General features: G+C 38.3%; 1 protein-coding gene across 1 annotated transcript; it reads right to left on the reverse strand.

The window, feature by feature from the left end:
* Nucleotides 1-206: 206 nt before the first annotated feature.
* Nucleotides 207-16,307, reverse strand: LOC117695902 (mas-related G-protein coupled receptor member B2-like). The gene is made up of 2 exons (XM_034486585.2): nt 16,176-16,307; nt 207-2,145 (listed from the first exon to the last, which is right to left on the reverse strand). Exon 2 carries the CDS (start codon nt 2,139-2,141, stop codon nt 1,143-1,145), a length of 999 nt encoding a protein of 332 aa, XP_034342476.1. The 5' UTR covers nt 2,142-2,145; nt 16,176-16,307; the 3' UTR covers nt 207-1,142.
* Nucleotides 16,308-18,105: the final 1,798 nt, after the last annotated feature.

Genomic DNA, 18,105 nt, shown 5'->3' on the forward strand with positions numbered 1-18,105 from the left:
AGGGCATTGAGGCAGGAATTAGTAGGTGGGTGGGGGAGCACCCTCATAGAAGCAGGGTAAGAGGGGATGGTATAGGGGGTTTGCAGAGAGGAAACCAGGAAAGGGGATAACATTGGAAATGTAAATAAATAAAATATCCAATTAAATTATTGTTGAACTTTTTTATTGTGCTTCAACTAAAAATATCACATATTACAGCTTGAAAACAGAAATATTATTTCATAGAAAATGTTACTAAAATATTCATAATTAAATTAAAATGGTTGTTATAAATGCAAGTAATAAATTCAAGTAATAAAAATATCTGAGAATCATTTAAATTTCAGACAGGTTTGATTTCAAAGGAACCTTGTCTAGAGGACCTTAATAGAAACTTCTCATGAAGGACTGGAAAGGCAGAGAGAGCTGGAATCACATCAAAGACAAGTGAGGAAAGGGAAAAGACTTGACTGTGGGGTGCTAAGGAAGGCATTGTGAAGAGAAACAGAGAAGTCAGACTCTCTCTACCTTCACGTAGACATGGATGTTGGTGGATCTCATTGCAAAACCTAAGTACACTTTTCCAATTTTAAACAATAAGAGATACAGTGAACTTGATGTTCACAGTGAAGACTCAGCTGTGTGAAGAGAGATTCTTCATTTGAGAATATTTATTTGTTTAGTAATCAATTTACATAAGAAAGACTATTACTTCATATATTCTTTATAACCTGAAGAAATTAATAACGACTAGGATTATAAAGTATATCTATTTAAGCCTTAAAAACTGAGAAGAGTGTTTTAAATGAATTTTTTCAAGATTAACATTTATGCAAGCATTATAAATTTCAGTGACTACAGAAATACAGCCCTTTCTTGAACTTCCATTTGTTTTCTAATGTTCTTACCACAACAGTTCTCTACCACAGAACACTTACACAGGAGTCCCATCAAAAGGAGATTATAACCCCTTAAGTAACACAGCTTCAGAATTGCTACAGTCAGTATTTGTATGAAGACCCATTTCTCTCAACTTTTACAAAAATTATTGTTTTAATTAACCAACTGAAGAAGTAACAAACTGAACAAGGTTGTAAAAATGGTCCACACAGATAAGAAAAAAACATTTCCTTCAAAACCATTTTTGTCTGATCAAGAAGCTCTCAGTTGCTGCTTTGAACTGTTTGAAGTTCTTCAGGGTGTTCTGAAGAGCTCTTATCTCCACCTTCTTCCTCCTCAGGGGTGTCCTGTGTGGCTCTCTGCAGAACTTGCTTGAGAGTCTTCCGCCTGAACCTACGGTGTCTAATGGAGCCAACGAGGAAGTAAATAATGGGGTTGGCACAGCTGTTAACACAGGATAGGAATAGTGTCTCTTGATAAATACTGCAAATTTGAATACTATGAATATTGATAACCAACTGATAGAGTAGCCAAGAGATCCCAAAGGGAAGACCAAAGATCAGGAAGACCAGGACTGTGAGTACAATGGTCACACACAGCCTCGTCACAGGAATCCGCTGTGAGCCACAGAAGATCCTGACAAGCAGAATGAGGCTGGACGCACAGAGAACAACAAATAAAACAATTGGCCATACAGTAGTGATGATATCAAGTATTTCACACCAATAATAGTCAAAACTACTAAACACTATACCACATACCACCTCTCCCAGGACTCCCAACACCAGGGACATAGCCCAAAGCACAAAACATGTGATGGCTGATGTGTGTCTTGGACGTTTACATCGATACCAGATGGGCCATATTACAGACAGGCAGCGCTCAACGCTGATGGTGCTGAGAATGCTCAGACCAGAAAGATAAGCAGATAATGACACAATATAAAAAAACCAAGGGATATTAATGTCAGTTGAGTAGAAAAAGTAAATGAAAATATGAAGGCAAATTACAAACTGAGAGCACAGGAAGAGAAAGTCAGCTGCAGCCAGGTTGATGATGTAGACAGAGAAGGCATTCTTGTGCATCTGGAAGCCGAGGATCCACAGCACTATGGCATTTAGTACCATCCCAACTGTGGAAATGATGAGGGAAAGCAAACTCATGGCCTGGAACTTGATGACACAAAATGTATCATTTGGCCATGTAGTGTTAGTTTCCCAGGCTGAGTTGCTTAGATTCTTGTTTAGGAAATCTCCACTCATGCTCCTGAAACAACAAAATAAAAATACATGAGCACATGCTGTGGACTCTCTGATTTAGGAACATGCAGCTATGTGGTGATGCCTGACCTGGTTCATAAGAGAAATTAAGTAATACATTTATATTAATATTTCTGGAGCCATTATTAATTTAATTTTCTGGAACACTAATTTGAATGCACTTGGTATTTCTTTGGGCTCTCTATAAGTTATCACCTTTAATAGTATGAGAGTAGTTGGTTTCTATACAGAAACTCAGTGTCTTTGGCTATGTCAGAATGAAATAGAACTCTGAACCTAACTTTTTTTCCCATAAGAATGGTTCTTTTCTGCTGCAGGAACTCAGAAGCCAGAAGCATGACCAAAAGCTGCTCATAGTCTGGGCATGGAGGAAGCCATCAAATGGGAAAATATAAAAATCATGAATGACAGTTGTGATTGGAATGCCAAGTCATACTAAGACCAGTTTGAAAAGAACCAGACCTATATGCTAGTGTGACTCAACTCCATTTCAGATTTGAAACTTGAAAGAAAAAAAGTTTTTGAAGACATTATGCACTTTTCTGTTGTCTGTTGCTATATCACAAGTGTACATATTTCTATTGAGACACAGTGAGTAATTGAGAATCTTCACTGATTTATTATTATTATTATTCACAAATTATATACCCTATATGTATCTATCATATATAAGTTACATGTGATACATATAAGGCATGTAAGATAAATGCCGTATATATGCAATATATAATATATATTAAATATAAGATATATGTAATAATTATTCAAAAATGAATAAATTAATTAATAAATCCAACAATAGCTAAAAATTTAGATTAAATGCTTTTACAACTCTCCCCATCCGGCCTGCTGGTGTGTGCACACCGGATCCTGCCAGAGACATTCTGGAAGCTCCATGGATCCCACAGCCAGCATTAGGTAGAAAATCCCACATACTGCCCTGAGCCCATACCTGGGTGCTGTGAGTGCTCAGATTCCAACAGATACCCCCCTCCCGCCCCCTGCCGGCTAGCACTCCCCTTCTGCCAGTCACTCCTCTTCTGGATCTGAGGCCTGGACCAGACCTCTCCCCAGCCGGCCTGCTGGTGTGTGCACCCCGGATCCCAGTGGAGACATTCTGGAAGCTCCACAGATCCCACAGCCAGTGTTAGCTAGCACCCCCCTTCGGCCCATCTCCCGGATCTGAGGCCTAGACCAGACCTCTGCCAGGTCTGCTGTGGTGTGGACCCCGGATTCTGCCAGAGACATACTGGAAGGTCCACTCAACCCAGCGCCACAGAGGAACAACTGAACTCAGAGTGTCAGACAACATATCCTGAGATATCAAGAGGAGACACTGCACCCAGAACAGCAGACACCTAGTTGGACTGCCACCGTGGAGGCAACATATCCTGAGGCATCCTAAAGATACCACTGTAATCAGGGCAGCTGGAAAAATCACAGAGACATCTGGACCCCTAGAAGACTAGACACAAGTGAGATAACTGGAAAGGCAGGCTTCAATCAGAGACAGAAGTACAGGTAGCACTAGAATTAACCAGATGGCAAAAGGCAGGCGCAAGAACGTAAGCAACAGAAACCAAAGTTACATGGCATCATCAGAACCCAGTTCCCCCATCGTAGCAATCCCTAAAGACCCCATCACACCAGAAAAGCAGGATTCAGAATTAAAATCACTTCTCCTGATGATGATAGAGGACATTAAGAAAGACATAAATAACACTCTCAAAGAACAGATTGAAACCCTTAAAGAGGAAACACAAAAATCCCTCAAGGAATTGCAAGAAAATGCAACCAAACGGGAGAAGGAATTAAACAAAACCATGCAGGATCTAAAAATGAAAGTAGAAACAATAAAGAAATCAAAAAGGGAGAATACCCTGGAGATAGAAAACTTAAAAAAACGATCAGGAGTCATAGACACAAGTATTACCAACAGAATACAGGAAATGGAAGAGAGAGTCTCATGTGCAGAAGATACCATGGAAAACATTGACACAACTGTCAAAGAAAATGCAAAATGCAAAAAGCTACTAACCCAAAATATACAAGAAATCCAAGACACAATGAGAAGGCCAAACCTAAGGATAATAGGAATAGATGAGGGGGAAGACTCCCAACTTAAAGGACCAGTAAATATCCTCAACAAAATTATAGAGGAAAACTTCCCTAACCTAAAGAAAGAGCTGTCCATAAATATACAAGAAGCCTACAGACTCCAAATAGTTTAGACCAGAAAAGAAATACTTCCCGCCACATAATAGTCAAAACATCAAATGTACAAAACAAAGAAAAAATACTAAAAGCAGTAAGGGAAAAGGGCAAAGTAACATATAAAGGCAGACCTATAAGAATTACACCAGACTTCTCACCAGAGACCATAAAAGCCAGAAGATCCTGGACCGATATCATACAGACCCTAAAAGAACACAAATGCCAGCCCAGACTACTATACCCAGCAAAACTGTCAATCATTATTGATGGAGAAACCAAAATATTCCATGACAAATCCAAATTTACACAGTATCTCAACACAAACCCAGCACTTCAAAGGGTAATTGGTGGGAAACCCCATCACAAGGAGGGAAACTACAACCTAGAAAAAGCAGGAAAATAATCTTCCAAAAACCATAAAAGAAGGTAGCTACACAAACATATCTCCACTGCCAATAACAAAAAATAACAGGAAACAACACTCATTTTTCCTTAATATCTCTTAATATCAATGGACTCAATTCTCCAGTAAAAAGACATAGACTATCAGACTGGATATGTAAACAGGACCCAACATTTTGCTGAATTCAGGAAACGCACCTCTGTGGAAAGGACAGACACTACCTCAGAGTAAAAGGTTGGAAAACAATCTTCCAAGCAAATGGTCCCAAGAAACAAGCTGGAGTAGCGATTCTAATATCAAATAAAATCAGTTTTCAACCAGAAGTAATCAAAAAAGATAAAGAAGGACACTTCATATTCATCAAAGGAAAAATGTACCAAGAGGAACTCGCAATTCTGAACATCTATGCCCCAAATGTAAGGGCACCCACATACATAAAAGACACTTTACTAAAGCTTAAAGCATACATTGCACCCTACACAATAATAGTGGGAGATTTCAACACCCCACTCTCAGCTATGGACAGATCATGGAAACAGAAATTAAATCGAGACACAATGAAACTAACAGAAGTTATGAACCAATTGGACCTAACTGACATCTATAGAACATTTCATCCTAAAAAAAAAAGAATATACCTTCTTCTCAGCACCTCATGGTACCTTCTCCAAAATAGACCATATAATTGGTCACAAAACAGGCCTCAACAGGTACAAAAAGATTGGAATAATCTCTAGTACCTTATCAGACCACCATGGACTAAGACTTATCTTTGACATGGACAAAAACAACAGAAAGCCCACATACACTTGGAAACTGAACAATGCTCTACTCAATGATAACTTGGTCAAGGAAGAAATAAAGAAAGAAATTAAAGACTTTTTAGATTTAAATGAAAATGAGGACACATCATATCAAAACAAGTGGGACTCACTGAAAGCAGTACTAAGAGGAAAAATCATAGCTCTAAGTGCTCACAAAAAGAAATTGGAAAGAGCATACATTAACAACCTGACAGCAAACCTGAATGCATTAGAACAAAAAGCTAGTATACCCAAGAGGAGTAGATGGCAGGAAATAATCAAACTCGGGGCTGAAATCAACCAAGTTGAAACAAAAAGAACTATACAAAATATCAACAAAACCAGGAGCTGGTTCTTTGAGAAAATCAACAAGATAGACAAACCCTTAGCCAGACTAACCAAAGGGCGCAGAGGCAGCATTCAAATTAATAAAATCAGAACTGAAAAGGGAGACATAACAACAGAAACAGAGGAAATTTTAAAAAATCATCAGATCCTACTACAAGGGCCTATACTCAACAAAATTGGAAAATCTGGCTGAAATGGACAATTTTCTAGACAGATACCAGGTACCAAAGTTAAACGAGGAGCACATAAACCATCTAAACAGTCCCATAACTCCTAAATAAATAGACACAGTCATTAAAAATCTTCCCACCAAAAAATGTCTGGGGCCAGATGGTTTCAGTGCAGAATTCTTTCAGACCTTCAAGGAAGACCTAATACCAATCCTCTTCAAGCTATTCCATCGAATAGAAACAGAAGGAACACTACGCAATTCATTCTATGAAGCTACCATTACACTCATACCTAAACCACAGAAAGACCCAACAAAGAAAGAGAACTACAGACCAATCTCTCTTATGAATATTGATGCAAAAATACTCAATAAAATTCTCACAAACCGAATCCAACTACACATCAAAACAATTATCCATCAAGATCAAGTAGGCTTTATCCCAGGAATGCAGGGATGGTTCAATATTCAGAAATCCATCCATGTAATCCACTACATAAATAAACTCAAAGAGAAAATCCACATGGTCATCTCACTAGATGCTGAGAAAGCATTTGACAAAATCCAACATCCCTTCATGTTAAAAGTCTTGGAAAGATCAGGAATTCAAGGCCCATATCTAAACATAGTAAAAGCAATATACAGCAAGCCAGTAGCCAACATCAAACTAAATGGAGAGAAACTTGAAGCAATCCCACTAAGATCAGGGACTAGGCAAGGCTGCCCACTCTCACCTTACCTATTCAATATAGTACTGGAAGTCTTAGCTAGAGCAATTAGACAACAAAAGGAAGTCAAAGGGATACAGATAGGAAAGGAAGAAGTCAAAATTTCACTATTTGCAGATGATATGATAGTATACTTAAGTGAACCTAAAACTTCCACCAGAGAACTCCTAAACCTGATAAACAACTTTAGCAATGTGTCTGGATATAAAATCAACTCAAACAAATCAATAGCATTCCTCTATTCAAAGGATAAACAGGCTGAGAAAGAAATTAGGGAAATGACACGCTTCACAATAGCCACAAATAAAATAAAATATCTTGGAGTGAATCTAACCAAGCAAGTGAAAGACCTGTATGACAAGAACTTCAACTCTCTTAAGAAAGAAATTGAAGAAGATCTCAGAAGTTGGAAAGATCTCTAATGCTCCTGGATTGGCAGGATTAACTTAGTAAAAATGGCTATCCTGCCAAAAGCAATCTACAGATTCAATGCAATACCCATCAAAATTCCAAATCAATTCTTCATAGAGATAGAAAGAGCAATTTACAAATTCATTTGGAATAACAAAAAAACCTAGGATAGCGAGAACTATTCTCAACAATAAAGGAACCTCTGGGGGAATCACCATTCCGGACCTTAAACTGTACTACAGAGCAGTAGTGATAAAAACTGCAAGTTACTGGTACAGAGACAGACAGGATGATCAATGGAATAGAATTGAAGACCCAGAAATGAACCTGCAAGCCTACGGCCACTTGATCTTTGACAAGGGAGCTAAATCCATCCAGTGGAAAAAGGACAGCATTTTCAACAAGTGGTGCTGGCTCAACTGGAGGTCAACATGTAGAAGAATGCAAATTTATCCATTTTTATCCCCTTGTACAAAACTCAACTCCAAGTGGATAAAGGACCTTCACATAAAGCCAGATACACTGAAACTAATAGAAAAGAAGTTGGGGAAGACCCTTGAATACGTAGGCACAGGGGAAAAGTTCCTGAACAGAACACCAATGGCTTATGCTCTAAGATCAAGAATCGACAAATGGGACCTCATCAAATTGCAAAGCTTCTGTAAGGCAAAGGACACTGTCAACAAGACAAAATGGCAACCAACAGATTGGGAAAAGATCATTACCAATCCTACATCTGATAGAGGGCTAATATCACATATATACAAAGAACTCAAGAAATTAGATGCCAAACAACAAAATAACCCCATTAAAAATAGGGTACAGAGCTAAGCAAAGAATTCTCAACTGAGGAAACTCGAATGGCCAAGAAGCACCTTAAGAAATGCTCAACATCCTTAGTCATCAGGGAAATGCAAATTAAAACAACCCTGAGATACCACCTCACAGCAGTCAGAATGGCTAAGATGAAAAACTCAGGTGATAGTAGATGCTGGTGAGGATGTGAAGAAAGAGGAACACTCCTTCATTGTTGGTGGGGTTGCAAGCTGGTACAACCACTCTGGAAGTCAGTCTGGCAGTTCCTCAGAAATTGGACAAAGCACTACCTGAGGACCCAGCTATACCACTCCTGGGCATATACCCAGAAAATGCCCCCAACAAATAACAAAGACATATGCTCCACTATGTTCATAGCAGCCTTATTTATAATAGCCAGAAGCTGGAAAGAACCCAGATGCCCTTCAACAGAGGAATGGATACAAAAAATGTGGTACATTTACACAATGGAATATTACTCAGCTATTAAAAATAATGAATTCGAGAAATTCTTAGGTAAATGGATGGAACTAGAAAATATCATCCTGAGTGAGGTAACCCAATCACAAAAGAACACACATGGTATTTACTCACTGATAAGTGGAGATTAGCCCAAAAATTTGAAACAACAAAGATTCAACTACCAGATGACATGAAGCTCATGAAGAAGAAAGAACAAGTGAGGATGCCTAGGTCTTTCTTAGAAGGAGTAACTAAATACCCAAGGGAGCAAATATGGAGACAAAGTGTGGGACAGAATCTGAAGGGGGGGAGTTGTATGGAGACCATTCCATCTGGGTATTCATTCCATTGGCAGTCACCAAAAATAGATGCTGATATGGATGTCAGGATGGGAAAGCTGACAGCAGCCTGATAAGGCTGTCTCCTTAGAGGTCCCCCAGATTCTGACATACCCAGAGACAGATACTCACAGCTATCCATTAATCTGATCAAAGGTTCCCAATGGAGGAGTTAGAGAGTAAACTGAAGGAACCTTAAGGGCTGGTGGCCCCATGAGGAGAGCAACAATACCAACCAGCCAGAGCTCCCCAGGGTCTAAACCACCAGCCTAGGAGCACATAGGGAGAGACACATGACTCCAGCTGTATATGTAGGGGAGGATGGCCTTGTTGGGCATAGGTGGGAGACAAGGTCATTGGTACCCTGAAGGCTGAGCACTGAGGGGGGGAGAATCTGAGGGTAGGGAGGGGGGATGGGGGTAGGTGGGTAAACACCTTCATAGAAACAGGAGGAGAGGCTATTGGATACGGGGTTCCTGGGTGGTGGGGGAAATGCGGTAAGGGGATAAAATTTGAAATGTAAGTATTATATCCAATAAAAGAGGGGAAAAAAAGAAAACTGGTTAGAACCAACATTCTTAATAAAATGTCAGCCCTCTTTAAAAAAAACTATCTTGATACTAAAATTTGTTTTGAGAATTATATATTGCAGAATGATCAGCCTTGGTGTATCTACTCAACAAGCAAGCTGGTCAGACCTGCTCAAACCTCTGAGGTCTGGGAATTCCATCTGGAGGCAGTGAAGACACAGCATCAGAGGATTATCAATTTGCTCTTCCCCCCACTCCTCTTCTAATATCTCAACGCCCATAATCAGCTTGAAGAAGCTAATGAAGAGTCAGCGCCCCTATTCCCTGGGCTTGGGGACTAAGGTGGTAAATGTTGGGCTGTCTTTCTAGGGAAAAGTAGTGGTTTTGTGGGAATAGAGAGTATTAGCTAGGGGTTAACTGCATAGCCATACCTATTAGTAGAAATCTGTATAATTAATATCAAGATGAAGATATAAATTCTTAAATGGCACCAATTTACTTTGATTACAAATTTTAAGGTTTTCATTGGCATGAGCTTCTTAGTGATATAAGAGTGAGATGAATATTGCTACTCTCATAGGCATTGTACCAGTATAACACATTTAGGAATACAAGGCTTGGACTCAGTCCTTCTTTAACTTTTTAAACTGATTTGAGATGGTCAGACTGTGAGTTAAGGGACTATAGCAAATTCATGGCTTGGAGTTTATTATAAGGGTGTTTTCTATGTTTTATTTAGAAATAGCTGAGTGGAGTTAACAGGCAACAGTCCAGATTACCTTACATGGATAGTTGGTTTTCAAAACATCAGAAATCCTTAGAATTGACATGACAAACATTTCAGTATTAATGTTCATTTTGATTAGAGACCTGTCTGTTCCTTACAGCTTCCTATATTGAATTCTAAGAAGAAATTGAGCATCCTTGGAGTTACTCCAGTTGTGGTGAGACAGCCACTAGGCAAGAATTGCCACTTTCCTTCTACAGACAAATTACTGTCCAGAAAAGGACACACTTGCAGAATAGTCGACTGATTATATCTGCCTAGACAGAGTAATCAGCCCTTAATAATTCTGCAGCCCTAAGGTCTGTCAGATGATCCTGGGCCAGTAGGCAGAAGAACAGATGCTTCAACGTTTTGAAGTAGAGCGAGTGTCCAGGTGTTCAGAAGTCTCTATAAATTGGCTAAGTTTTAGAAACTATGCTTTGTGCTTCCCACAATTATAGTTGACTCAGTCATTCTGGATTTCTGATGGGGTTGAAAACATATAGCTATTGACCTTAAGAGAAAAGATTTGAATGGATGGTCGTCAGCTGACATTCATCCTAAAACCAGGTTTAGAACTAAATGTTTTAGTTAGAATAGATGACAGAGGAGCTGGTTAGTCAACAAAAGGACTATCCTGTACCTCACTGGTACAAATTGGCATAATTATGCTCTAATTGTATTTTGAGAGAAAAGTTTCATTTTAACAGGAAGGGTGATGTGTAGGAGGAGCTAAGGTGGGAGGAGTACTGAGAGGAAGAAAAGGAGTAAGAAGAGGAGAAGAAGAAGGAGAGGAGAAGCTAGGTGATGAAAGAGAGAAAGAGGGGGGAGACAGGGAAGCAGATGTTCATGTATCTTCACCAGTCAAAGATAGTTGTTATATCTAGGTTGGTTAGTGAGTTACACCTCTGATTGAACAATACCAAACTTATAAAGCCTACGATTAACATTTTTTTAAAAAAGATGTATAAATTCAAAAAGGATAAGGGGGCATGGGATAGGGGTTTTCTAAGGGGGGAATGGGGAAAGGGGATGGCATATGAAGTGAAATAAAATATCTAATAAATGAAAAAATGCTTTTACAAATATTTTAGAGCAGGTTTAGTACCTTAAAGCATATAAAAAGAGGAAAATATCATTGATGATGTTTCTTTGAGAAGAAGTTCTAGTGTATTTGAAAGAATGGCTTATGCTACAATATGGCTACTGATGGACTTTATCATTGCCCATTGAAGGAATGTCCAAAAACTGTCAAGACTGTTGACCTAGAAGTGTTTCAAACCAGAGTTTAGGCATTGGTTCTGAGATTAACTAAATTTCTAAGACTCTAAGAAACAAAAAGGCAAATTTGGAGAAAAATAAAATGAAGGAAAAATAGCAACTGCTAAATAGAGGTCATTGTGAGACAGAAACCATTACAGAGCTAGAGAGCACTTAATAGAAAATATCTCTCAATATTGTAGCTTACTTGAGGAATACCTGACTCTAGAGGGTGTGACAGGAAGATTTCATTGAGTTCATGGATAGTCTAAGCTTGAATTTGAATTTTTCTTGATTTATAAAAATATAGGGATATTCCAACAAATGCAGGGACATTCCAAATGGATATGCTAAAAAATGAACCTATATATAACAAAAAATGTGTTGAGCAGTGTCAGAAGTAAATGATACATACAGAATGCTCATCTGAAAGGCTGCATGAAAATGTGAGAGCTTACTTGCAAAGGAAAACCTATTAGCAAAACAACACAGTTCTGTGTAAATATCTTTGATCTGGAAACACAGGGAAAGAAAACATTCCACAACAAGAAAGAATCTTACTGCAAATATCAAGTGTTATACACATCCTGAAGAAACCTGATAAACCTTGAGTCTATTCTACCTATCAGACTATATATCTAACCTGGATCTTCTCTGTATCAACTCAGATTTTATTCATAAAAACCCTCTCCTGCTCTGAAAGATTGTTCCTTTCAATTCCCCAAAGTATGTGTTTTGTGATTCACCTAGGGACTCCTCCAAAATGGCAAGCAAAACCTTATACCAAAGAAACAACCAAGAACTAGACTTCAGATGCTTGGGACATATCACCAAATTAAAAAATATATATGAAAATAAAAACAAAATGCTTTTCCTAAAGATCAGGAATTCTAGAGTATATAATCCCCAGTAAGAATAATTTAAATGAAGCTCAAAGCATAAGATTCAAAGGAACAAATACAAGCATGTTCAGGAGTTCATGGAATTCAAAGAGAATTTGAATAACCACCTGAATGAACATAAGGAAGACAGGAACAAAATTCAGAATAAAGAAAAAGTAATACAATTTTCCAGCTACCCATACAACAGAAGATTGTTGTCTAGAAAACATAAATATCTAAAAAAGTAAAACATCAAGAAAAGAAACAACCCAATCAAGGGAAAAAATAGAGATTTGGACAGACACATACGAAAAGAATTATGAGTATCTGCTAACATTTTGAAAAGTGTTTATTAGTGGCCATCAAGAAATTGTAAATTCCAATGAGAATCTATCTTGTCCCAATAAGAATGGATATTACCAAAAATCTAAAGAACAAGAAATAATGTTAAGGATATGGGGAAAGAAAAACACTAATTCACTCTTGGTGAGAATGAAATTAGTATGCTGGTTCCTCAGAAAATGGGATAGATCTGTTATATATCTGTGCTGGCTTGTTTTATGTGAACTTGACGTAAGCTAGAGTCTAGGAAATAGCCTCAGTTGAGAAAGTGCCTCCATAAGATCAGACTGTACACAAGTCTGTAGGGCTTTTCCTTGCTTAGCAATTGATGGGAGAACCTAGCCTACTATGAGTGGTGCTGTCTCTGGTTGGCTGGTTCTAGCTTCTATAATTAAGCAGGTTGACAAAGCCATAATAAAGAAACTAATAAGCAGACTCTTCTGTGGACTCTCAACAGCTCTTGCCTGCAGGTTTCAGACCTGCTTGGCTTTCTGCCTTAACTTCCTTTGCTGATGGATGAACTGTGATATAAAAGCATAAAGCAAAATCCTTTTCCTTCCCCCAAATAGCTTTTATAATGGTATTTCAACACAGCAATAGTAACCCTAATGAGATAATACCTAACTATATTATGATTTAGCATATATCTTAAAGATTTAATATCCTAGAAAAAACCATCTTACATTATCCACATTAATTCTTGTTCTAATCACTATAACTAGGATAGAGAATAAGTCTAGATATATCAATCAACTGATTGCTGGAGATATATATATGTATATATATATATATATATATATATATATATATATATATATATGAACATTTTAAATAAATTGTTGTGAAAATTTCATGTATATTGCTATCACTGAAAAAAATTATATTCAGAGGAAAACAGCAGAAACATCAAAAAAGAAAATAGCAGATATTCTCCATCTGTGAATCCTAGCTTCAAATCTCAAAATTTTTTGTCATCTAAGATTATTTTTTGTCATCTAAGATTATTTGTGGAAGCCAGGACACTAGAACGTGTGTTAAGACAGGAATTCAAGCAGGGCTGGAACCTGAAGGCAGGAGCTGATGAGAGTCCACAGAAGAGTCTGCTTACTGAGAGGTTATGCCTAAGGAGAGGTAATAGAATGAAATGAAGAAAAATAAATGTACAATCAGGGATACTAAGAGTAGAAAGATTCACATAGGAGAGGAGTGAAGAAATAGGTAAATAAGACAAGATTAAGTTGGTTAATCAAAATGAAAGGCATACAGAAATTTACTACTGTGTAACTAAACTTGAAGACATAAGTTATTTTTGAAAAATGAGTTTTCAAGGAGCTACTTTTTATACCTGGCAAAGACTGCTTTGATGTCCAATGGGTTGTTAAACAAAATACCTTGCCAGACATATATGTGTGTATATCTGTATGCATATATATGCATATATATTTATGTATATGTACATATATAACATATATGTATGTAATACATACATATGTGTGTGTGAGTGAGTGTATCATGGAATGTCCAGAGAGCCCCCAAAACAATTACAGATTCTTGTTATTCCTTTTCTTTCCAAATAATAATTACACATTCAGACCTTATTACTTAAGACACTCAACACCGTGAATGTACAAATTACATGGAATTAGCTGGTACTGGGAGTGAGGAACTGTGGAAAGCTTCTGCTGCGCCCTAAAGCGGGTGCCTACTGCCTTAGCCCTCTTGGGGTAAACAAGTCCTTATTTGGTGAGGAGGCTGGGCTTGCCAGTAGCCTGATCTCTAGTCATGGGTGTCAGCCTATGGTGGAGCGGAACGTAGTATGGGCTGATGGGCAGTCCACTGGAGGCTACTTAAGCTGCACTCGAGGGAGGCACGGGGGGGGGGGCACACCATTGATGCTGTAACTGAAAGTCATTCCTGAGTAAAACTGTCGCTAGAAGGAACTGGTGTGCTAGTCTTTCTTCACGGCACAAGGAACTTAGTCCCTGTTGGGTACTTGTCACAGTCACAGAAGTTTCTGTGAAGACTTCTATGGGATTAACAATATCTATAGTCTTAAACAGTTAAGAATTCAACAGTCTATGAGACCAACTTTCAGGCAAGATGTACATAGCTGTGGAATAGAGGCAGCAGCATTAATTAGGTAAGAAACTGTTTTCTAGCTGGATTTAAAGCAAATTCCATAGAGAAAACACTTGCTTTGTCCTGAAAATGGAATAAAACCCACAAGAATTTGGATATCTCAGGAACTAGAGTGAAACTGAGGCCAGTTGTTAAACTAAATTGACATAGCATTGAGCTGCTGTCTGAATATAATACTTATATTCCTGTATGGACAATACACTCAACCTTCATCAGAGAAGCTTCTGTTTTCAAGAACATACTTGTAAGAGACTCATGACAGTGTAAGATACTGAGGGCATTTGAGTGTTTGGCCTTAAGAAAGTCATTTCTATAATCCTCTATGAGGATCAGATAACATTGCAGAAGAAAAATCAGAGAGAATGTAAGATAAGAAAACATAAGAAGATCTTAAAAAATGATGTATCCTTGCCAAGACATGCTCATTCCAGTCACCAACTTGGATCACTTGGGAATACCTACACAGGTTATGTACAAATATATTCCCATCAATAGCCAGATATTGATGGAGTGTGAATTCTGGGAGGGTTACCTCTGGAAGCTAAATAATTGACTAACAACAGATTCAAGGAGAGGACAAACAATTTATTTCAATCAAGTTCCCACTGGTAATCAAATCAAGTGTCAATAGATAGCTCGATTCACCCAACTGGCATACAGAATAGATTTTATAAAACAGAACTAAATAACATGATCTCAAAAAGGAACTTGTAGAGGGAGAGGTTGACAGAGATGAGGAATACTGACAGATCTGAGCAGAGTAATAATAGTATACTGTTTGCTTAAATCAAATGTTCAGAGAACAAAATTGATCAATATTTAATGCCTGGGTCATAGCACAGGTACATTGCTATCATAGCAACAGCTCTGGTTTCAGATAGAGCTCCACCCTACATGTTCCTTATTTGGGATATAGATAGGATAAACACCTCATGTAACTTTCCCAAAATATGAACATTATTGATAAGTTCTACTTAACTGTGTTCCTCACAGTCACTCAATTTTAGACCAGCTATTGCCTACTAAGACTGAAATGCACAAAGGAATGGAAACTCTCCCTTGCAGAAAACAGGTAATTGAGGGACTGATAAAACTAGGATTTTATAGACAGTGCCTGTACACATATACTTGCTAAGACAAGGAAAAGGCAGTATTCAGAATAATAGCAGTTTGCACAGTGTGCATAAGGGCAGAATTTGGGAAAGCACAACAAGAAGACATTGCCTTGGTTCAGGCTTCCCTCAACACAGTCTTCAAACCTGCAATGCTGCCATGAAAATTTTATGGGTCCTTCGGCAGAAACACATGACACTTTTTGGATTTTCCACCTCAAGATGTAGATGCATGATCACAGAATATAAAATATATATGATAGCTTGGGAAGAGGGTCGCAAAAGGCATCTTACCTTTGCTCTATTCGTCTTATGGTTGATGTTAAGCTTGTCTGTGGCAAAGAGAAGAGTCCTCTGAGTCAGTTGTCAATATTAATAAGACCTAGCACACAGACTGCTGAGAAACTGGTGCTTGAGGAAGACTATTCAAAGGAGGAAGAATGATCTGTGGTTTCCTGTACTTGGATCTGCACTGAGTGTCACTTCTTTGAGTCATGCTCTTCATGTGACTGTTATGAACATGTGGTCTGGCTCCTATCTCCTGTGCCTTGATTGTTAAGAACCCTATGGCTTCTCTTCCTGCCTAGTGGTTTTTTTAAACTTAGTGCATCTAGAAGCTGAGCAATGCCAAACAATGTGAGCCAGGATTGTTGCTTCATTAGACATAACATTGTGTTTGCAAAGCTAGACAATGATGGAACAATAAAGATAATGTTAATTAAATCTGAGGAATTTGCAGAATAGTGACTTGAAATTCATCAGAAAGGAGGCTCGGTTTTGAAACTAAAAGCACTCCTTGGGTTAGAAACACAGCCAGGGTAAGGATTTTGGGAATGTGTAGTCTGCAGGCTCCTGGAACACCCTGCTTACTGCTAAGATGACCAAGAATGAGGCCAACTCAGCAACAGGGACTTAAAAAGAACTCAAGATGTGGTTTTCAGGAGAGCCAGATAAACCTGCTTCTGCAAAGGTAGTAATAAAGGAAACCAAAAAGGCAGCAGAAATGAATAAAACTTTAATCCGAAGTGAGTAAACCAACAAGAATGGGAATAGGAAAAAAGGAAACAGATCAAAACCAAGAAATTTATTTAGTTGCAGTGAGTGGTGAATATAATGGGAGTGACTGGCCTTGTAGAAAACAGGAGTGAAAGGAGCCACGTTTGCTCGATCTGAGCTATGTCTCCTTGGTAATTCCTGCCTCACTATTTATGGTGCTAAATAATTTTTTTATTTTCTATTTTATTTACATTTCAGATGCCATCCCCTTTCCCCATTTCCCCTCCCTAAAAAACTCCTATCTGATGCCCCCATTTCCTTTTTGCTTTTATACAATTTTTTTAAGTGTTAGTCAAAGGCTTTATATGTTTGGTAATGCTCAATCAGAAGTGTAACCCAATACCCAACCTAGATATATAAACTATCTTTGACTGGTGGAGACACGTGGATATCTGCCTTCATGCCCCCCTCTCTTTCTCTCTCTTTCTCTCTCTTTCTCTCTCTCATCACCTTGCTTCTCCTCTCCTTCATGTTCTCCTCTCCTTACTCCATCTCTTCCTCTCAGTACTCCTTCCCCCTTAGCTCCTCCTACATATCACCCTTCCTGTTAAAATAACACTTTTCTCTCAAAATACAATTAGAGCATACTTATTCCTATTTGTACCAGTGAGCTACAAGATAGTCCTAATACCCAGTCCATCATTTTGTTGACTAACCAGAACCTCTGCCGTCTCTCCTAACTAAAACACTTAGTTTTGAACCTGGCTTTTTTCTTGGCTTAGAATAAATGTCAGCTGAAAACCTTCTACTCAGATCTTTTCTCTCAAAGTAAATAGTCAGGATTGGCTATGAGACTATAGGTCTTGAATCCTGTCATAAATCTAGAATGACTGAGTTAACTGAAATTATGGGAAGCACAAAGCATAGTTCTAAAACTTAGCCAATTTATAGAGACCGCTGAACACCTGGACAGTCCTGATACTACAGAATGTTGGAGCATCTGTTCTTCTGCCTTCTGGCCCAGAATCATCTGACAGACCTTAGTGATGCAGAGTTATTAAGGGCTGATTACTCTGTCTAGGCAGATATAATCAGTTGACTATACTGCAAATGTGTCCTTTTCTGGAGAGTAATTTGTCTGTAGATGGAAAGAGGCAATTCTTGCCTTGTGGCTGTCTCTGCACAACTAGAGTAACTCCAAGGATGCTCAATTTCTTCTTAGAATCCA

The sequence above is a fragment of the Arvicanthis niloticus genome, chromosome 1, assembly GCF_011762505.2.
Source record: "Arvicanthis niloticus isolate mArvNil1 chromosome 1, mArvNil1.pat.X, whole genome shotgun sequence".
Classification (NCBI taxonomy): domain Eukaryota; kingdom Metazoa; phylum Chordata; class Mammalia; order Rodentia; family Muridae; genus Arvicanthis; species Arvicanthis niloticus.

What these genes read in the sequence shown, in the direction of transcription:
- LOC117695902 (XM_034486585.2), bottom strand. Translation starts at nt 2,141, where the DNA reads ATGAGTGGAGATTTCCTAAACAAGAATCTAAGCAACTCAGCCTGGGAA.